Source organism: Athene noctua, chromosome 14, assembly GCF_965140245.1.
Source record: "Athene noctua chromosome 14, bAthNoc1.hap1.1, whole genome shotgun sequence".
In the NCBI taxonomy this organism is placed as follows: Eukaryota; Metazoa; Chordata; class Aves; order Strigiformes; family Strigidae; genus Athene; species Athene noctua.
Window position 1 is genome coordinate 7,551,988 of NC_134050.1, and position 23,499 is coordinate 7,575,486.

Genomic DNA, 23,499 nt, shown 5'->3' on the forward strand with positions numbered 1-23,499 from the left:
CAAGGAGACAGTTTTCTTCCATGCACTCAATCTAAAATTACTTTTATCATCTTTATAATGTCCTGGTAAAATAGGGAAATATCCTCATTTTACTTGTGTGCAAACTGAACCACAGAAAGACTCACTGATTAACCAAGATCATAAAGAGAGTCAGGGAGGGACACTGCACAAGATCTAAGCCACTAGACTGAGCACGACTGAGGTTTAACTGCCTCATGCACTAGGCAACATTCCCTCTGGAAAAAAAGGGGACATGGAATTTTCTCTTGCAGCAAAGAAGATTTCTTACACGCAACTTCAAGCAAAAGTTAACATTTGGAGACTATTTCCACTTTTGTGGAGATGCAGCTCTACTTCATACATACAGTATTTGCCACACCAGAAGCATTTTGGAAATAGCTGAAATATTTAGCAGAACATGAAAATAAACTTTGTGTCTGTTCGCATTAGAATACATCAGCCAACATGGACTGATCAGGAGATGCCACTGTCTAAAATTCTGAAGAATAAAATAGACTACAACAGTTACTACAACGCAGAGTACTAAATCATGAAAATTCCAAATTCTTTCAGGTCTAAACTATGAGTAGTTTTCTCAAATAGGAACATGCCCTCTCAAATTTCCTGCCTAGATATGAACTGGAGAGAATTATTTTATTAGTAGTACAAATAAGAAACAAATAGCTGCAGTCTAAACATGATTGTGGCTGATGCACAGGAAACTCATTTCTCAATCCCTGGTCTCTGCTAATCCAAGAACAGGCTTTTTGTTTCCTGTTACTGCTGCCATACTTACTCTGTTGAAGGTATAAATTTCCATGTAGGGATGAGATGTTGTATTCATAGCACCCAAGTTTAGATATCTCAAAAGTTTATATTATAGTGGAGCATCCTCTAGCTTCATCTAATGAAGAGACATAAGTGTTTCTAGGGTGTGATTCATCTTACAGTAAATGAATCACTCTCTGAAGGCACCTCCAATGACTGCACAGGAGCCCTTGCTGACATCAGGGTGAATCATCAAAACAGATTTTTGCAATTCAAAAACTGATCCTCAGAACTGACATTCTCTTGCAACCATTCGTTACGCTGCATACATCCATCTGGATCCTCAGGTCCTTTAAATAAACTAAAGGGGAGAGAAGTCCCACAAAATAACGCACTGTTCAGGGCAAAGTCTCTGAAATAGCACTCTCAACTATTCTAATAGAAAGTCAGAGGGAAGATGGAGGTTTCCCTCATTTTTTGCATCTGTTTTTCTCCTAATCTAATTTGCAGAGGTGTTGACCACCTTGACCATTGTTACCATCTCCAGCTGCAGCTGCAAAAACTCAGTACATCTGAAATAGCAAATGTCAGGCCTCCTAACACAGCCCAAGGTACAAAAATAATCAGCTGCTTCACAAAGTTTGTCCAACATGTTTTCTGAATCCCAACTGCATAAAGAAACTGGTGATTGTTTCAGTCCCTAGCTTTAAGATACAATATTGGCATTTGTCTTTATGTCTATTCTTCCAAAGGGATTAAGAACTGATTTTAAAAAGAAATACTAGGATATCTTTACATATTTCTCTTTCAACCCTTTTCCTATATGCTTCCCAGTGAAAATGTGTCAATACCAACATGATTGGATTTTCTTGATAGTGTTTACAGATAGGATGCATTATTTGACATGCATTCAGTTCTGGAGCAACTTTAACTGAATTATTCATTCCGTTTCCAGTGTTCTGTTTCAGAAAAATAATCTTCCTGAGGGAAATTTTGATTTTTCCTGCTATCTCCTCTGTCATAGTATAGGAGTTCACAATCACTTAACAGAGGAAAGCAATTTAGATTAAAATCTCAGGTTTTGAGGGAAGCCTTTTGTTATTAAATTTTGAATATACAATAGTAACTGGCAACTATTCAATCAAAAGTTATTGTTCAGTCTGGGAGAAAAAAAAATAGGTGTCCAGTAATAGGATATGTCAGGTAAAAGACTCAAAGTGCATGCTCAGTTTTCAAGTCGTCTTCAAATTCTGTCACCCAAACAATTTCATTGATTCTCCTGTATAATCACAGAGATAAAGTTAATGTACTCTACTTTTCAGTGTAATTATTCCAACTACAAATCTAAATTTAAAAATAAAAATATATCTAAATAAAACTCTACAAGCAATCTCTTTTCATTCAAGAGAAAGGAAAATTAACTTTCAAGACCATCTAACAAACAGGAGGAAATTAAACAAATGCAAGAAAAGACATTAGAAGAGTATGTTTCACTGTCAGGTTTGGGGGTTTATCCTCCACACATAAACTGAATAAGGGTAAATTTGCAGAGATATTATCTGCCTGTGTGGGGCTTTCTTTACAAAACACATTAGGCTTTTCAGTTTTCTACAAACTTATTGATGAATTTTAACAGTTGGGCATTAAACTAAAATCAGTCATTGCTATTGTTTCAAAGTGGAAGACTGGACCCACTAAAGAATATGACATTAGCCACATGAATGGCAGAAATCCATCTTTCTCAGGGTACTGCACCCATATGGTATCCTTCATCTGGAGATCCTGAATTCAAACACCTTTACAGACCAGGTCAATATTATTAACTTTACTTTGCAAATGACAAACCTGATACAATTGGCTTCTGATAACAGTCTTAAAAGTGTCTAAGCCCTAGGCTAACAGCCTGTCTACAAGGCTGCAGTGTTTACCCATCTTTATATAACCAACGCAGCACTCCTGAAAGTGCAAGAAACCTAGAAAATAGTTTGAGTCAGACTCTAGGCAGAAATAGAAATTTGGCCATTTGCTTAGGATTTTCAAGAGCTGTGGAAAAAAAAAAAATATTACAAACTATGAGGTCAACTGTATCTTACACGTGATGTATCAAGAGCACTTTGTACTTTACTACACATGCACTATGCATAATTTTTTGGACAGAAATACAAGATTTTCAGTATGAAGCCAGTTAGTTTGATATCCAAATGGTTACTGCACATTTCAACTTTGACAGCTGTCCTGCTTTTGACTAAAACAGAGTTAATTTTCTTTAAAGCAGCTCACATGGTGCTATGTTTAGGATGTGGGATCAAAACAGTGTTGATAAGACACCCATATTTTAGCTAATGTTGAGCATTGTTTGCACAGTGTCAAGACCTTTCTGTTTTCTCAACTGCCCTGCCAGCGAGTAGACTGGGGGTACACCTGAAGCTGGGAGGGGACAGGGCCAGGACAGTTTACGTCAACGGACCTACAGGATATCCCATGCCCTATGACACTGTGCTCAGCAGTACAAGCTGGAAGAAAGGAGAAAGGGGGGGGGATGTTTGGAGTTACAGCATTTGTATTCCCAAGTAACCATTATGTGAGATAAGCCCTGTTTTTCCTGGAAACAGCTAAACGCCTGCCAGCCAACGGAAGGTAGTGAATTCCTTATTTTTCTTTGCTTGTGCACACAGCTTTTGCTTTACCTCTTAAACAGTCTTTAACTCAACTCACTTTCCCCACATACACACTTTCATCCTTTCGATTCTCTTCCCCATCCCACTGTGGGGTCAGCAGCTGTGCAGTGCTTAGCTGCCTACCAGCATTAAACCACAGCAGCAACTTTTTGCTTTTAATAGTGTTCCTAAAGCTCCATTTTGGCCTAGTAAATCCAAGGTAAATAGCATGTGGTTCATGGTCCTGGCATCGCCCATAAAACTTTCACATACTGTACAGGTAGCAAGAGCACAAGAGGAACGTAGTTGTCACTATTCGTGGTGAAGATGCCAACCATATTCAGTCTGTTTGGCTACATCAGTGCTTAAGGTGGCATCTGGGTAAAAAGAATGCATCCTCTCAAGTGCTGAGAGAGGTGTCATCTACATACACAGACCTTTCTTATAAAAATCATTGTCCACAACCCTTATAAATTAATGTGAATTTAGGTACTTCTCTTTAAACATCTCAATATAGAGTGGAGAGCCATATACCTCAAATGCCACTTTTCAAATAAGTATTGAAATACACCAAATATATTTTGATGTATTTTGGTGTATTTCAATACACCAAATGTATTTTGACATCTTTTTACCACTTTTGAGCAGCTATCACTATCCAAGTACCTGAGCATAAAACACAAAGCAGTAGATTTTTATGAGGCACACAAGTATTCGCTACAGACGAGAAGACAGATCCACTTACAAATGAAGACAACACTAAAATTCACAGGGTCACTAAATGCCACCCTTTAACCTCGGCAAACTTAGAATCCGTTTCTAAACCAGAACACTGAATAAAGCAAACTGTTAACAAGCTAAAAGCACAGCATGCTCTCTTGTTACCACACCAAACATCATACCAAAAGCCCATCTCAGATGAACCAAATGTTCAGAGTACATCCCAGATGCCAAATATCAGCAAACCAAGACTGAGAAATTAAAAACAGATTGTAGAAATAAGGGAGAAATTAACTCAATGAGTTCTTCCAAAAAGAAGAAAAGCTCTTCTCCCACAAATTAAACAAGAAGCCCTTAGAGCGAGATGGATATGAGATTAAAAAAACCTCTATTAAAGTATCTGTGAAAGAAATATTAAACAATCAAGCCTATCTTACAGCAGGAAGCAAGAGGGCAAAAATGTGCATCATAACAATAACACAAAGCAGCATTAGTACTTCAGGTCTTGCAGCAAAATTAACCCCAAAATAAAATTCTACCACAACAAAGAGGTAAAACCATGATTATGGTTTATGTCATCTCCATTTTGTCATATAAAGATATCTAAAATTACTGTTTGCTGTTTGTCACAAGAGATTTGTTGAGTGAGAACTGGCAGTGTTGAAACTTTGCTTCTGTTACATCTACCTCCATTTCACAGGGCCATGCTGATCCCGGGACCAAGAACTGTAGCACATGGGTCTTCACAACTGGCGGTTACTGCAGAACTTGACGGACAGTAAGCTTACAGCTTAGAGCCCATTCACACAAAATATATGCAGCCTTCCTTTTCTGTCCCACGTTACTCTCAACCCCAAAGTCTCTTTACCTAGACAGGTGCAACTGCAAGAAGAATCAGACTTTTGATCCCAACTCCCTCCTGCACTGCTAAAAAAACAAATTTAAAAGGAAGCCAGCCACAAGCAACCTTTCTACTAAACAGCTTCTTTTCCCCCCCCTCCAAAAAAATCATCTGCTGAGAAGTTAATTGCCTTACAGTGTATCTTGTCACAGGATCACCTCATCGAGGGGTTCATGTCATCACTAAATGATTTGTGTATAATCATAAAATAATCTCACCCATATTCCAGAGCCAGTTTCCTTTTGTGACTGAAGGTACCTGCAGGCTGAGGAGCACAGGCTTTCCCTGTTAACACCCTGCCTTTGCTGCCATGCTCCCGCCCAGAGCCCTCCCATTAGTGTGGTCTCAGCAGAGCGCGATGGCCCTCGGCTCTCCCAAAGCTGCCACTCCTCCCAATTAGCCACCGTCTCTGTAACCTCACGGAGGGCTGACTCCTTCAGCCTTCCTCAGTTCCTACTGCAGGTTCATCGGATAACTCGCATCTCCATTTTCCCACAGTATTTTTCAACTGCCCATTTTAGCCTTGGTGGTTTGAAAGATAACATTGCACTCTCTCCATAATAACTAATTGGCCATGACTGAGGAGGTGTATGAAACATAGAGTAAACATAGAACAAGCCATTATAGTGGTTCTAAAATTAAGTTTTGATGGAAACTGCCAGGCAGACAGACAGAAAAGCACTCTCCAGGGACAGCACTCAGGTTTGGAGCTCATTTCTCACAACATCTGACACGCTTGGGAGGTGAGAGCACGGCTCACCTGAAGTCAATGACAGTTTTCACTGCAGACTTCACTGGGGCCAGGATTTCACCCCAGGGATACTGCACAGTACATCTTTCAGCTGAGTTTAAGTGGCTGGCGTGACACACAAGGATTCAGCTAGGGCTGAGGAAGTCCTTCTAGTTGCATTAGTTGACAAAGTGTTAGTCATTTGCTTTCACTTTTGACATGCTGAAGGGAATGCCACTAAAACTACAGTTCAATTAAGTAATGCCGCTCCTGCTGATTCTTCCATTACTGACTGGTCTCAGATATGAAAACAACTTACAGGACTGGAAACTGCATGTTATCTTACTCTACGCTGAGGATCAAACTACCATCTTTCACCTTACTGCTCCTTCAATGTATCATTACATTGATAATACAGATCACAACAATGGTTTTACATATCATTGAAATATTTAAACTAGAAACAGTGGCCAATATCTGATTATTTTGTTTTAAATTAAAAAAAAAATTAAAACACCAGCACCAAAAAACGTTATCAACCAGCTCACTGAAGACTTATCTGTGTAGAAATGAAGCACTTGCCATGGCTTTGCATGACACGTGAAGTGAGAGAGAACACCACACTGCTGCTGTAGCAAGACCCCTGCCACCACCCACCACCCCAGAGCCATGACAGCCACACTCACAGCATTTCCAAACCGTGACACCTTCTACCTCTGAGCACCCCCACACCCAAGGGACAAAGCGACTGCTCCTGCACCGCTGTCTGCCATTAAGAGTGTTGCAGGTTTATTCTGTCACCCAGTGGGGGAATGATGGGGACTGTCAGGTTTTGGGTAGTAATATATACAGTCAAGCAGTCTCCCCCTCTCCCTGCATTCAACTTGATGATTTTGACAAGACTGCATTTCTAAAGAGTACTTTTTGGGAATTATTGTTATTCTAAACTGTCAAAGACAGGCTCTCCAAATACTAAACCACTTCATAAAATTCTGAACTGGTTTCACAGACTTCAGCAGCTTCAGTCCTGTTTGCTCAGTTGCCCTCTCACACCCCACCACACTCAGGAGGTTCCAGATCATTTGGAAAGACTCGGTAATATTTGCTATATGGAGACTCAGATCTCAAGTCAGCTTCTGAATAGTTCAGAAGGGTTCTCATCTGCTCTTTGGCAAAGGTCCAGTGCTTTTATAAAAGTATTTAACTAAAATTATACTACCATTTTTCAGTTCAGCTCCAGTATTACTCTATGTTACTTCCAGTTCTAAACTTCATAGTTTAGGTAACCACTTCAAACAGAAGAGTTAATTTATGTTTTGGATCTCAGTTAAACTACCTGGCTGGAGCAAGATAAATGTTTTACAACCCAAAAGGAAAAAAAACTCAAAACATTTGCTCTTTCTGGTTGATTCTCAAATCACCACAATAACCTGTCTGTCCACATGACCCCCATCAGCACTCCAACAAATGAAGATAGAACCAAGTAACAGGAGATTTCCACTGAAAAAATTCCACAGAAACAAATATCCAGATACATTTCAAACTATGCAGGCTAAATTTTCAGAGACTGCTCTTGTAAGTAATCACTTCAATTTAAGGGTTTATTGCTTTGACATTAAAAAAAAGTCTAAATGTATATTGGACCAATGTAAAAAACATTTGAGAATGGGATAATACACCTATTCACACACTTTAGGAAATGACTAAGTCATTTAAGGCTTGCCGGTCTTGATTTAAGATTATTTCCTCTACCATTATCCATCCTCTCTCTCTGACACACCCACAGCATACAAATACGATGAATGCAAGATGCCGACGGTAAAGCATAACACATTATTCCTGCTCTGTTCAAGTCATCAACCTGTCTATCAGCATTTTCAGTTCACCGGCAAGGACTGCAAGAACCCAGATCAAAATCAAAAAGAAAAAACACTGTTAAGTCTATACGCAGCAGTAGTTGGGCTTTGCAGCTACCAAACTTGGGCTCCACAGGTCACTAGGCTCGGGGGACTGCCACAAGCTCCTATTCAAGACCCTTAACTGAACCTCTGGAGGCTGACTTCTGCTCTTTAGTAACGGACATCAGCAGGACTTGGATCAACTCCTGGGAGAAACCAAAGCAGATGCCTGCTCCCAACTGAGCAGGGGCTGGGTGAGGCCTCTCCTGCAGCCCAGCACCCCAAAGATGTGTGTAAGTGGTTGCTGCCTTCTAGGGGTGGTCAAAGGATCCAAGTCAGGCAGGCGCAGGTACTGATTGCTATAATTTGTTTTCTACAGTACTTTTTCAGCACTTTCATAAATACTCACAGCAACTCTCAATTCTATCAATGCAGTATACCAAAAAAGTTCAACTGTTTTTTCTAGGATGAAAAAAATACATTTTCATCATAATTAGGGACAGGGTTAAGACATACCATCATTCAGTCTTTGGTCACACCCATACTACCATTTAGCTGATGCACAGCCATTCCATGAAAACCTCTGGCTATTAAAAACTTCTTTAACAAAAAAAAAAAAACAAAACAAAAAAAAAAATCTTTTCTCAAGTAATGCTGAATGTATCCTGGCCATTTCTTTGACGCTTAACTGCAATAACTGTAATAATACAGGCCTGACAACAACTGATGTAATATGCCAGCTGGAGAGGTCTCTTATGCTAAAAAGTTTATAGCCTTTCTGTCAAACAAAAGGGACAATCGGTGAGTGAAAATTAACTTCCAATCCACAACACTACCAATCTGAAGTTGGGTGCACCTGTAATGCACAATTATAGCACTCTACCCAAGTAACCATTTCTCTGACAGCTTCTGCTGCAGTTTAAAAGAGCAGAGAAGCAATCTAGGTCACAAATTCATATTCAAATGTTGAGAGTAAATTACCTAGCTGCATAACACTGCCACCATGCCAGCTCCTCTCTCAAAAGAAAGTGTTTTACAGTAAGTAAAGCAGTGAATTCCTCTTTTAAATACATCCCTTAACCTTCTTTAAATTTATTACATTTTAATTAAAGTCATAGGACTTCATTTAGGTAAGTTGAAAACCTCAGGTTGTCAGCCAGAATATCTTATTTATGAGAACTCAGAAGTCTTGAATTCCCATATTTGGATTATGTTGCTTTAATTTATTTATTTTTCCAATTAAAAAGTTTTCACTGCTCATGCATTTTTTATTCCCTAATGCACTATTCTATCAGGAGAAACATAAAAGAAGCAGACAACATGTTTTTTTAGTTGGAGACTACTTCCTAGCCTGCTCCAGTTTTATAATCTATTCTCTTATTCTCTTACCAACCCCCTCCATCAAACAGCTACAAGTATCCATCAAACCACAGCCTGTATTCATAGTAAAAGGCACTCCAGCACATATTTTCACTGGAAAGCATTAATTTTTGCAGCAAAGTGCCTTTCTCCCTTTTATGCCTGCAGACAGAGTTCAAGTAAAGGAATACTGATACTGTCTGAACATGGGAGTACCTTTGTGGCAATATGGTTGATGAGAAATAAAACAGTAAAAATATAAAGCAAGCACCTTTCACGCTTACCTCCCCAGATTAATTAGAGACACTGAGAACAATTTGGAATTTATATTTCTTAAATAAAATGCCAAAAAATACATTACGATACAGTACCTGCCACCTCTAGGCTCTGTGCTATTCCCCCACTCTTCACACTGCTAAATGTCACATTTTCCCATGGTGTTACTGCTGTAGGGGGCAAGCATGGCAGTGGGTACTCGGGTACCACGGGCAACATCGTGGACTCTACAGCTGAAACTAATTCCCAGTGAAGACAAACACCAGCTCTTGTAGGCCTGTGACAGTCTCCTGGGGTTGCAAATCTCCTGACAATGCAACTATTAACAGCAGGACCCTTTACCTCTGTCCCCCAAAGAGGCCAAATGCTGGAAGGCGCATGGCTGAGTTTCTTTCTTTATATATTAACCCTTCAGTTCCACAGGTTATTTAAGGACCCTCTGAGAATGACAGTTGCTCTAGCTCAACTAAACACTCACCACAAAGCCCCTGACAACTCCCGAGAGTAAGGGAGCACAGATCCTATACATAACCAATATTTTGAAACAGGATTTGTTCACCACTAGTGGACGTGGCACTGGAGATAGAACAAAATTAAGAGCAGCATACGTAATTTCCACGCTACTTTCAGCACGGGTTTAACTTGTGCATCAGCTGTACATTCATAATTAATGTAGTCTTTTCATTTTTCTAGGCTTTCAGAGCCTTACTAAAACGTTAAAAGCATGTTAGCAAGTACCCCCGCTGCTTATTATGCCAGTGGTCTGAGATGTATCCCTGGCTAGAGGTTACTGCCTAAGCCCAGCACAAAGGCTCTCCGAGCCAGCGAGAGGAGTCCAGTGACAGTCAACAGGTTTTTAGTCTGGACTCTAATGTACCTTCCTGTGTCAGCAGCTCCAAGCTCTAGCATCAAGCTCTGCTACAATTCTCACTCCTTGTTCTTGGAGGAGCACCAAAAGGAGCAAATAAGATGCAGGAAGATCTGATTTCAAAAGGACACGTACTTGTGAAATCTACCTCCTTTGATGCGGATGCCTCCCCCGCCATATTACATCTCACTAGAACAGAGGTGATTGCACTGTTTTAAAGATAACTCTTAAAAGCACTAAAGGCTTTTACTAGTTCTCAAGTACTTTTCCCTAACCTATCCAGCTCTAAAAAACAAAGTCAGCTTTGAATTCGATCCAAAAGACAATCAAGTACCAAATGTCAAAGCAATTTTAGGAATCAGAGTAATGTGTGTGATAAGGCTGGGAAGAATAAAAGTAGATTCAACTATCTGTTTACAAATTAAAAGTTTCATCTCCAGTGCTTTCCGACCTACTGCAGTTTCTGGAGAGCAGAAACTAGCTTTGGGTATCAATACAAATCCTGTAGCAAAACTAAGTTGTGGCTGGGTATTTTTCCTAATGCAAACACCTGCAATACACTCTCAGATACACGTTGACTTTTAATAACACTGCAATCACAAATCACTCAGAATAGCCTTCCAAATGTGTAACCCATCAACACAGCCTAAAAAAAAAAAAAAAAGGAGTAATGCATTTATAGAAATTCATGCTTATCTGTAAGGAAGCAACGTTGCAACACCCTTAAAGAAATCCAGTAGGAACCAAAGGGATTAATTTTGTTGATCTTTCTTTTCTTTTTCCTTTTTACTTAGTTTTTAATTTTACAGGGGAGAGAACAGTAAGGAAAAAACACAGAACTTCTTTAACTAGACAGGTACACTTCAGGCTAAATTCTTGCTCTGATGACACCGATGCTCTGCAGGAGATGGGAAAGGGGAATCTATTGACTGAAGTCATATTCTCTTTCCCTGTGACTTGCTTGTTCAATTAAGTCCGTAGAAGCATTGCTTCTCATTAGGCATCCTGAACTCTGCTGAGATCCACTGACACCACACTAGCCTAAAATGGTGACATTTACATGTTAAGTCTGCAGCTCTTAACACTAGATTCTGGGCATACTTTGCCCTGCAGCCTTCCTAACACTAACATGAGGAAGGCTTAGGATTTTCAGCAGTGCTCAGCAGTACCCCTCACGGGCTTGCTCTTCATTTTCTATCTTTTAACATTAATTGTAGTGTCATCAGGAAATGCTAGCGCAAAGACGAACAAGATGTTGACTCATCTTCTGAGTGCAAAAATGTGGAGGGTTAAGATATAATAAAGGAAACTATAACACCAAATTCTCTAATTAACTGAGCGGAGATAGTACAGCTGAGTCAGGAGCTTAAAGACTCCTTTCTTTTTTTTTTTTTTTTCCCTCATTTAAACTTCTACTATGATCTGCCCTCAAGTCATGCTTTCAGAACTATTCCTATTACTTTTCCAGGAGAGTTGTCATAAAATACCACAAATACACAGCCAGAGGCATTCAGGTATGGATTTATGCTGGGAGCAGCCTTGAGATGTACCACCTTAAGGGACACTCTTAGATGGATCAGCCCTGTTTAGGGCTGCCTGACAGACAGCTATACACATTTATCACCTCATACGACAGCACAGCTCATTCCATAATTGTATTTATCTATTTCTGTCTGTTGCTGTAAAGAAAATCAGGTCACAGCCATGACTCCATGCAGCTCTTGTCCCTGGATAGACTTCTGTACCATGTAGGCATTTTGTGTTGTCTTCCTTTCACATTGTGTGCAAGAAGGCAGCCAGCAAAACAATCTGCTAAAAGGGGTCTTTCTAAAACACATTTGCTGCTCATAAAAAAGAAATCATAGCAGATAATGAAGAACCTGTACCAAAATCCAGTACATGGATAAACAAACAAGAAAGTATACTGTTGTAAGCAAAATAATATAACAGATAAACAAATAACGGTAAGATAAATAAATCAGACTGAAATGAAGACAATCTTTAGAAATTGTAGATTTCATGACTCAATTAAATTAAAATTGCTCTAAGCATTTAATTGCTTCTAGGGTCCAAATGAAAGGATTCAATAAGCAACCCTCCTTCAGATTAGATTTTTACTGTCAGTTAATGCAGTTGCAGAAAACGGTTGCAACCTTCTTCTCAAACGAGTATCTCATAATTACTTTGGTCAAAATTTAAACTTTTCAAATGTTCCAATAACTGCATACTCCTATAATATACATGTAACTTTATTCTGCCCACCTGAAGAAAATTAAGACTTCAGAAAAATGTATCTGCTACCATCACCCTATTCCTTTAAGTGCCACAATTCCAAAATGCATATGCTGATCCTCTCACTGAAGGCAAAGGATACTTATACATTAGCTTTGGTGCAAGATGACATGAAAGTAATGGTTCATTTTCCTCATTCCTGAAGATTATTTTGAAGGTCCTAATTTCAAGTTTTCGGTGTTTTCTCATCAACCACTAAGCTAACAAAAGCCAAAGTCTTCAATACATGGTGAAAGCAAATCCCAAGGAAAGAGAGATTCTAGGTTTGATGCTTTTTATTCCTTGAAATCCTGAAAGTCTGCCATCTTGCAGTCCTCACAGCTTTTAAACATGTCGTGGCAGAGAGAATACCCTTCAGAAAATAAAAAGCACCAGTTCTAGACCTGCAGAAAGAAGGTTCCAGGTTTCTCAGGAGTTTCCAAGTTGGGCAGCAGGTGGGAAAATCAGTAAAAAGTGCATTGCTTGATTATGTAAAATAAAATTAAAATGCCTCTGACACATCTATCTATTCTTCAAGTTTTCAGGTATGCTGAGTGAAGCAGAACAGACTCCACACTAATCTATCACACTTAAATGCAATCACAGTTAAACGTAACATCAGCTAGTGCCTAAACTACGGAGATGCATTTAATACTCCCCAGTCAGCAATCAACCTTTTCCACATTTGTTCATAATCACAATGAATCGTTTCATTTTAATGCTTTGTTTTCTTTTTCTTATCCCATGGCAGTTCATCGTGCTTTTTAAATTAGATATTCGGAAAAAAATTCTCCTCTTCCAATTTTATTCCTGTGTTTAAGTAGAGAGTACATCACTGAACATATTTTCTTACCTGTTGCAGTCCACATGGAGCAGAAGGTGGGATGCACTAAGTGACACGGCAATCTTATGCCACTGTCCATCTGCCAGACGGTATGGGAACACCTCTGTTCTTGACTTCCCATTAAACCTGTAGTGATATCTAATCTCGTCGCGTAGGCCGCTGCTCTCCAGTTCAAAATAGCTGTATTTAAAACATGAAGAAGAGTCAGTTCCATTTTTTGGTTTATTCATTGCTTCTGTCACTTTCTTCTTAAGCAAACACCACATGGAAGGTCGCAGTCTAAAGAGGTTACTCAGCATGGATTAGCTACTAGTTCATTTTTTAAAAGAGGCAGAGAGACAAGACTATACATTCAGTGCATTACAAAAACAGCAATACAAATTACACAAAAACAGCTCACGTTCAAAACACCATTTGATAGTCCTGGAAACTGAAGTAATCTTTTTACCCATAGAACAGGTTCGACTACAAGAAAATGATCCCTATTCTTTTCATCAAAATGTTTCGTATGAACACGGGATTTGTAGGAAATGCAAAAATAAAGAACAGTACATATCGTTACCAACGAACAAACAAAAAGCCATTAAGGTAAGAAACCACCAAGTAATCATTAAATTTGCATTTACTATTCACAAATCCACTTTTTAAAGAACTGTTTACTTTTAGGACTCCCCTACACGCAATTGTGCTTAACTCATTTTCTGATTTTTATTGTTACAGCTATAATTGTTCAGCTTTACAAGCGAACAAAGCCCCATGACTGGATTAGGTGTCTCAACACCTGGCACAAACAGTCAAACCCTTCAGACAGTTGTTACAGTCATAGAAGAGCCAACGAAGTACAGCTATTAATTAACTTCATGCCAGTGAGGCAAGCCAATTCTTTTTCTAGGTTGAATTTAGCCCTTCCAGGTGGTGGCAGATTGACAGTGTTAATAGTGAAGTCTTCTCTTGGACCTCAGATTGTACAGAGCATTTACAGTATCTCTCATCAAGGCTCTCTTTTTTCCTGCTACAATGAAGCCCTGGATATAGAAACAAGTTGATGCAGACCTCCTTTTATAGTAGAAATAACTCTACAACTAAGTGCAGATATTAGGTTGTCCAGCTAGTCCCTACCGCATCTACCACCACAGTGTCATCTTTCTCCTTACTGGACAATGCCAGTTTAACATGGCAGCTGAAAAATGGGTGCTGGTTTGGGGTAAAAATAATTTTTTTTTTTAAATTACAGTAAATGAAATCCACTTCCAAAAATTAAATCCAACATGAAACAATAAATATGCAGGTGCCAATTTTCATTTTCACACAAGCTTTTTATGCTGTTTGGTTGTACACAGACCTTAATAGCCAGTGTGCACAAGCATTACATAAGGTGTGTACTACCAAGCACACGATCTATGAGCTATCAAGAATAGCTCTTACCAGTGAAGTGGAGGCATTTTAGGACATAACTGAAAAAGAGTTCTTTGGGAAGAACTTAGTCATGAGGTAAAACACTAGATGGAAACATGTGCAAAAGATCGCAACAAACTGGGAAGGGGACCACCAAGCCAGGAAGAGCAACTCAAGCCCTCCTCCATCTTGCCAATGCCTTGCCATTTCATTTTTCATGCAACACGTGAGCATTAACAGATCACCCAAATCAAAGACTGAAGTGGCAAAGTAAAAACCACAAGCAGATAAAAGCAAAACCAAAACTGAATGAAAACACAGCATGAATATGTACAAAGAAAATACATGCAATATGGAATGCAAAAAAATAAGGCAGGCTGGTGTTGTGAAGGAACTGGCCTGCTTCATGCACATAAAGGCACAAGAAGGGCACGGAAACAGGCGTCTTCTATATGATGGAGCAGAACGGTAATTAACTGCTGCCACCACCAACCCCCATTAAAATACCTAAATTACATTCATGAGAAATCTGGAGATGGTTTTTTTGTTATTTTATTTTGATGCTTAGTAACAGCACCGTCAATATACAGAAGATAACTGCTGCTGGTGTTTCCAAGCCAGGAAAGCACTAGGACAAGTGCTGTCAGTGATGCCATACCAAGTTAAATGTTTCATAATTGCCATCTGCTGTCAAAGCACAAAAGGAAGTCATTAAAGATACTTTCTCTCTTCTTCAGACAAACAGCAGTGAGGCAGAAAACTCGGAAAAAAAAAAAAAAAGGGAGAGCTACATAACATTCTAGTATCTCTCTCATACACAAAGTATTTGCATATATATATATTTACACTGTTGATCATAGAAGCTTAAGAGCCTGAGAGCAAGACAAGCTCCTGTTGCAAGAAGCACACCGCTTCCCACAATCACTCTTCATAATCTCCCATAGCCACAGAGCTAATCGCTTACCACACAACGTTTTGTTTGTTAATAAAAAGACAACAGTCCAGCCCTGGAAAGGTCACTCAGATACTGTACTTAATCACATCTGTGCTCTATTATTTGAACAGCATAGGGAATTGCAAAGCACCATCGTTTCTTATCTGACAAGCTTTAGTGTCAATAGTTACTGCGGGACTGAAAACAGCTTGTTGCTCAGGCACTGAGTTTGTTGTCAATCTCCTGACTAATTTATGTAATACAGAAGTGTCTAGTTAAAATTTACTGTAACAGCCAGTGCTAACATTTTTATATATGTACACCTAATGCACTACTAAGTGCCAGAGGACTGTATAAAACACCATGTTTTACCTCTTTGGTGACAGGAAAGGAGGATAACAGACAAATTCTGCACCTATTTTTCACCACCCTTCAACAAGTGCAAATCAGAAGCAGTAACGCTCAGACAAACATCATTCAACAACAGTTAACAAAATCACAACAGCACAAACTGGCTGCATTAGCCCAACATACATCTATCTCAAGTATTTAAAAAATGCAAGGTAATGGAAACCAACACTCTCGCATTGATTTTTTTTTTTTTTTTGAAGATGCACAAACTCACATTGACATCTTGACTACACACACGCTTCACCACGTTCACAATTCAGAAGATGTAGCTGTCTTTTCTCTACCAGAATATAATTCATGTGCAAATAGCTCTCTCAATAGCACACATCAACTTTTCTTTCCTCCTCCCACCAGACTCTGGAGGAAAGCCTCTTCAAAAGCAATGACATAAAGGCCATTCACTCCTGGAAATAAATGCACCTGCTCTGTGTTCAAGTTCTAATCTGCAAATTGTGGAATGGAAGACAAATGAGTGAAAAAACATACACCTAGCAAGAAACCATCAACCTCTGAGAAAACAATTAGTAAAGCCAGAGAAAATACCTTGGGGTGGGTTTTTTTATATCTGTCTCATCTTTGAGTTGAAAGACCATTGCACACGTTTTTATCTACTGTAAACCAACAGGTAAATAATGAAGGAAAATTAACACAAGCTACCATACAGGAGGCAAGAAAATGAACTCATCTCTATCTGGTGTGTATTATTTTAAGTACCTCCCAGTATTTTGCAAGGAGAAAGAAAACAGAGGAACAGAACAAATTAGGGTTCCTGAAAAGATTGCAGCATCTGGGACTGCCTGAATTAATATATCATCAATAGGCAAGTGTGAACTTTCAGTGTTACCGTGAGATCTATATCAAAAGTCCAAGGGAGATCCCCAAGTACTAAAACTAGTTCTGCTTCTGTATCACATCTGCATGAAGCCTGTGTGTCAATTTGCCACTATAGTCAGCCCCCACTGCCCTCCTCAAGACCTTTTCAAAGTAAGAGAGATGTGAAACAATAATCTACCTGTCAATCTGTTAGCACCAAGTGATGGTTTCTTGTATTTGCTATTTCTCAATGAGGATTTTTTTTTTTTTTTTTAGAAAGACATGGTCAAAAGTAACATACATTTTGTATTAATAAAGCTCTCTGTTTATGGAATATTATGAATACAATATGACCTTGGCTGAAATTTTCCTGCTACTAAAATTCCCATATTTGCTAAGCATGTATGGTGGCTTCTTTTATACAACTACAAAATTAAAATGTTTTTGATAGGTCTGTCCCCAGTCTCTCATTCAAATCTCAATGTGTAAGAAGGATAAAAAAGGAAAAACATGTTGCTAAGTGCAGATTAATTTTATGGTCATCAAAAAATTTGGGATATTTTAAGATCATGCAATGTGCTTTAAAGAAGGACAATATTATTCCGCAGTCAACTCAAGATGCTTTACAATTCTTTCTGATAAGTTTTGTAACCCCTATGTACCTCACATGTTAATACTGTTATGAGAGTATAAAGCTTGACTCAGTGATATTTAATGCCTGGCTTTTCCTGTATTTTTTCTTTTAGTCACAACCATGGCGAATATTTAACTGCATTTGACAGCTCATTTCACTTCCAGATAGGGAGAAAAAGGCATCTAAAAGTATACTGTAAAGTTAGAATCAGATGCTGTGGATGTAATGACCAAAAAAAAAATTGGAAAAGCCATTATCAACATTAAATAAGAGCATGTGAGACACCTGAAGCAGAGAAACCAAAGTATTTCTATAAGGTGAGTTGGCGTAATCCACCACCCGCATTAAAGAAACGTACTCATCTATTCGTCATATCTACCACAGCAGTGATCTTAATCTGTAACAAATGACACCATGTTCCATTCAAAGATTTTACTGCTGTCAGGTTGTGGAAGTGGCCAAAGGCGGGAGGGCTCACGGACTCCAAATAAGACAAAACCCCAGGAGAAACTCTGGGATATATGTTCTTCTGAATATCCTTAGTGTATACAGCACTTTTTGTTCTGATCTTTACGATGCTAACACCTATCAGAAGACACTAAAATATCTCAGAGTGAAGACAGAGTACCATCTGGTAAACACAATACTGATTAAATGCTCTGCAAGAGCTCTAAGAACTAAAACAAAACTACTTTTTGCATTCAATTCTGGAAATCTTCCCCTTTATCACGTTCAAACATAAATAAAGCAGAGTTATCATTCTGGTTTTACAACTTCCGTCATCCCTGATCAAGTGCCAAATGAAGCCCCACAGCCTCCTTCAAGGAGCAGCACCAGCACTTAGAGCAGATGCTCTTAGAGCTACTGAACAGATGTCCCAGGGCAAGGCAGCAGGCACAGATGGCATCCCTGCGAATATGTACAAACTTGGGGTTGCCATCTAGTCAAAACACTTGTGCATCTGCTTAGCATTGTGTGGGAGAAGGTCATGAAACCACAGGAGTTCAAGGATGGAAGCACCGTTCACCTTGCACGTGCTGCAGCACCACTATGATGTCAGTCTCTCAACTGCTGGGAAAAAAATCACTGCTATAATAAGGATCAGGCTGTTAATCAACAGAAGCTTCTGGAAAGTACTGTCAGACTGGTCAAGGCACAATTTCTTTTTTTTTTTTTTTTCTTTCTTGTAGCAAATTCAAGGCAAGTTCAGAGACCAGCCCATTTGATGTCATCTGCTAGAAGTTCAGGAAGCTTCTGCACAGATTCTCCTGTTTGGACGTATTTGTGCACATAGCTTTTTCATTTCACAATAACATCATGCCAGCAGAATATCAGAACATGTAATGATAAAAATGGCTTTAGGCAAGACTGTGCTGTAACATCTTTGCAGAAACACTTCTTGATGTATTCAGAGACAAACAGCCAATGAATCTGCATCTGTTATCACACAGATTTCAGGATTTTGAATCTACAGAGATTCGGTGATGAATCACAGATCATTACACTTGTGGCCTTTCACTGTTCCTCACCACTGATTGAGCCTGTGTGCACAGTGGTACACACAGCACATTGTTATTTCAGTTGTGCTGCCAAGTGGCTCAGCCTGGACAGCAATATAAAAGCAACTGAGATCTTGTTCTAACGCTCCCCGGTGGAAAGCAAGTCAGGCCAAGAGCAGGCACTGGCTACAGGATGCCGCAGATAAGCTGGCAGGCCCAAAACCATCGCCACTGCCAAGGAAGCTATAGAGAGCAAAAGCAATGCCTCTGAAACAAGAGGTGCATCTCTTCAAACAAAAGTAAACGCTCACCTTGCAGCTGTCACCACGGTTCTGTATGGATGCAAAACTAGAACAAGTTACAGCTGTCAAGGCAAATATTTCAGTCACTTTCACAGGTAACGTTCTTGTACCCTAGTTACTATGAAGTGACAGAGTAAGATCCCAAACTCTGAAGCATTACTCATTGTCAAAACACTGGATTTTGAAGAAATGCTCTTACACGCTCAAGTGTACAGATCTAGTCCTCTGCTACATATGCATACTTACAAACCATACAAAGCTACTTTTTACAGCTAGTTTAAATAAAGGCAGATTGAAAGGCTGCACAGCAAAATCATACATGGCAAATCTTCAGTTGTGTAGCATTAAAGATTTACTACTGTAACAGACATTATGTACTGATATCATCAGAGCTCACGAGCAAAATCAGACTGACATCAAGTAGCACAAAAGGTGTCATGAATAGAAAAATAATCATCTGTGGCAAAGAAGGTATCTTGATGAAAAATCTGATTAACTTCTACAAAAGAAAATGCGAACACTGAATCCCATATGTTGCACAGACTAAGACTTTATCATCACCTACTACGTTCCAAATTATTCCTTCCATACAAGCAAATCCAAACTAAGCCAAAACTTAATAGTAAATTCTTTCAAAGCTCTCAAGTAAAAATCCTGAAAGTTCAACTTCACTGCACTGCTGGCTACCTGAACGAGATTCTTTCAAACCTTTGTATCCTTTCAGTTCAAACAAAAGGAACTAAATCCAGTCAATTAAACAACTTTATTTTTCCATTCAGACCACTCTGAGGGCAACAGGAATCATGTCATATCAGCTTTGCTTGAAACACTTAGCAATAAAAACACCCACACTGACATTTTCTATAATAAACATTTTGTCTTTTGTTCTACAAATCTTCTACATGGCAGCTGGGCACACAAGCTGCAAGGCATTAAGCATTTATGATGCTCAAAATATGCATTTGTGTACCTACAACTAGGCAAAGGTCATCCAAATACAAATTTACTTTCTTCTTTGATCATATAAATAAAAAAGTAACCCCCAACATCTGCCTGCCAGCTAAAAGACAGCTGGAGCCAGAGACGGTACAAAGCAGCTACTGCTCTAAGGATTGACCTTAAGTATTTTTGTTTCCATTTCATATATCTAAAAACCTATATTCACTGTGGCTGCTACCTGCCTAATATCTAAAAAAGACCTGGTGTCTCTCCTATTCATAGTAACCAAGTAGGTAGTACCACACTGCACCTAAAAATAGTACAGCATCTTAGCAAGGCTTCAGAGCTAGCAGTCAGCAGGACAGAAAAGTCTATCCTTTGAAGAAAGGTGAAGTCATGACTCCTCAGCTGCTACCTCTAAAACAAAACAAACCAAAAAATTCAAAAAAAAACCCCCATCACTGTCTTTATACACATACAGACACAAACTCCTACCAGAACCAAGACATCTCTACTAAAGGCAAGAAGTGGTCAAGTAATGGGAGAAATTTTACTTTATTCCCTCATTAAATGCAGAGGTTGATCTCACAGTAAGGGATGTGGTCTAGCGTAACCCCTTCTGGAAGAGATGGCCCCACTCTCCTGCCTGCCTATTCCTACCTCATCCTTTGCATCAGATTTAGCCGTTTGGTTGCAATAAGGCATGTCAACACAGTGACCTAATCTGACAGAGAAGGAACCTCACTGAAGAAAAGAATCATTTCTTTATGTATCATCACTCCAAAACCAAGTCACCTTGTATTTACACTATCACTGTAACTCTAGCAGGGATCACAATCTACAGTTACACTCTGAAGTAGTCCTTGAAGGGCTCGTCACCCACACACAACCCTTGACCAAAGGTTAGTTTCCTCATTACACCGTTTTCAGTCCACAAAGCATTCGTATACGAGGACTTTTTCAATGGGGGCTGTCAGCTTTTAAGGTTAACGTGGGACTCCGAGCTGGCATTAGCTCAGGGATCACTGCGGGTACGCAGAAGCCTGGAGCTGCCAGTATGACCAGAGAGTCCCCAGCAGAGCTGTAACCTAAGAAGAGCACAGCCCCAGTTCGGTCCCTTCCTTCCGCCCTCATGCTCATCACTGCAGCAAGAACTCAGCTCAGGGGATCCACAAATCCACAATCTCTAAATACCAGGTTTTAATAAAACAAAAGAGGATAACATAGCCTTTTAAACTAATGAGGTCTGCCACCGGAGTTAAACTACAATATTTGAAAACAAATTACCCTAATTGCTGTGTCCTTACAAGAAAGGTTCTTCCCTCTGAACTTGCTCTCAAATTTAGCAGCTTTTCAGTGATTTCATGTTATGACAAATTCCACACATTTCTGCTAGATTCCCAGGAAAAATAATTTAAAAAAAAAAAAAAAATTTCTTTCCCACTGTCTTAAGGCCCAACCACATGTCTGCTCCAAGCTCCTCTCTCTGGACGCCCTCAAGCTTCCTCCTTCCCCCCACGGAGCGGTGGCAGCTTTCTGCAGCCGGCAGTCACTGGGGCAGGCCCTGCCACCCCCTTTTCCCTTTCCGAAGGCAGTGCTGAGGGCAAGGAAAGCACACAGGCATCCTTACTAAACTGCAAACAAAACCCAGACACATCGCCCGGCCTAACGTCCTACCGAGCAAATGACCATTTATGAATAACACGTTGCAAACATCTAACCATTGTATTAACTAGGAGAGTTACATCCTTAACAAATTCAGAGGACACAGCTTTCAGAAACTTGCCTTCAGTGTAAGTTTAAGACATTTTGGTACTTTGCCTATATCAGAGGATCATAAACCAAGCAAATAGAATAACTCAGCATGTTGAAGAAGACTCCTGGGGGACCCACACATCCTGCTCCTGGCTGACCACAACATTTCTGCACCATCCAAATCCAGTTTTAAAGCGTTTCTAACTGTCAGCCATTCTGCTCCAATTGCCAACAAGGTCCAATCAATGTGTTTCAACAGCTGGTTATCAGCAGCATGTTAATGCTTCAGAGAGACAACAATTGTCAGCCTAGTGTACATAAAACACCTGCTCTCAGCAGGAAGCCCCAAGACGGAAGGTAGCTCCTCAAGCACCAACTCCTCTTTCACAACACTTAAATCAGTGGAAGATGTATAGACTATAACAGCTCTTCCTCGCTGTCCTCTTTTGCATACTTTAACCCCAAGCACAGAGGCAGGTGAGCTCAATTATATTTGCATTTGCATCTCTAAAAACCTCTTGCAAAGAAAAAAAAAAAAAAGGGGGGGGGGGGGGGGGGGGAGAAAAATTCCTGGAAGAAACAAAGCTCACCTGCTTCTTCCACTACGGGGAAAAAAATATGTGTAGATGCCTACATTACATTAAGGGTGGATCTTTGTATTCTCTGTACAGCTTTCTTAGCAATTCTACATCTAAATATTAATGAAGATGTGACCTTTACCCTAAAAGAAAAAGGTTAATTGATACATTTGCAGAGTTTTTCCTTCTCTTTATGAATACTGGGCATCTCAGAATCCAATACAGAATCATAGAATGGTTTGGATTGGAAAGGACCTTTATAGATCATCTAGTTCCAACCCCCTGCCATGTGCAGGGACACCTTCCACCAGCCCAGGTTGCCCAAAGCCCCATCCAACATGGACCTGAACCCTTCCAGGGAGGGGGCAGCCACAGCTTCTCTGGGCAGCCTGTGCCAGTGTCTCACCACCCTCACAGCAAAGATGTGATGCTATACACAACTTGCAGAGAATAATCTAAAATGGAGCATGAAGTAAATTCCACCTTTCAGGTTTATAACTAGAGTCAGAAGTCACTTGCATAGGTTTTGTTTCATTAATTATGTTTCAGTGTTCATTTTAACTAGCTGACTACCCTTTTGTGTTTTTAACCAAAGCAACTGACATCATCTACCTGACTTCTGCAAAGCATCTGACGCTATCACATGACATCCTTGTCTCTAAATTGAGTTACGCAGATTTGACAAATGGACCACTCAGTGGATAAGGAATTGGCTGGATGATCACACTCAAAGAGTTGCGGTCAATGGCTCAATGTTCAAGTGGAGAGCAGTGACAAGTGCTGTTCCTCAGGGGTTGGTAACAGGCCTAGTGCCATTTAACATCTTTGTTGGTGACATGGACAGTGGGACCGAGTGCACCCTCAGCAAGTTTGCCAACAACACCGAGCTGTGTGGTGCAGTCGACAGGCTGGAGGGAAGGGATGTGCCATCCAGAGGGACCTGGACA

General features: G+C 39.7%; 1 protein-coding gene across 2 annotated transcripts in view; it reads right to left on the minus strand.

Annotated features, from left to right (window-relative positions):
• The window catches only part of NELL1 (neural EGFL like 1), a 296,852-nt gene that overhangs the window by 241,812 nt on the left and 31,541 nt on the right, over positions 1–23,499 (minus strand). For both annotated transcript variants that reach the window (XM_074918430.1, XM_074918429.1), the window contains exon 4: positions 13,302–13,472. In XM_074918430.1, coding sequence (XP_074774531.1) covers positions 13,302–13,472 — 171 coding nt within the window. The remainder of the gene's footprint in view (positions 1–13,301; positions 13,473–23,499) is intronic.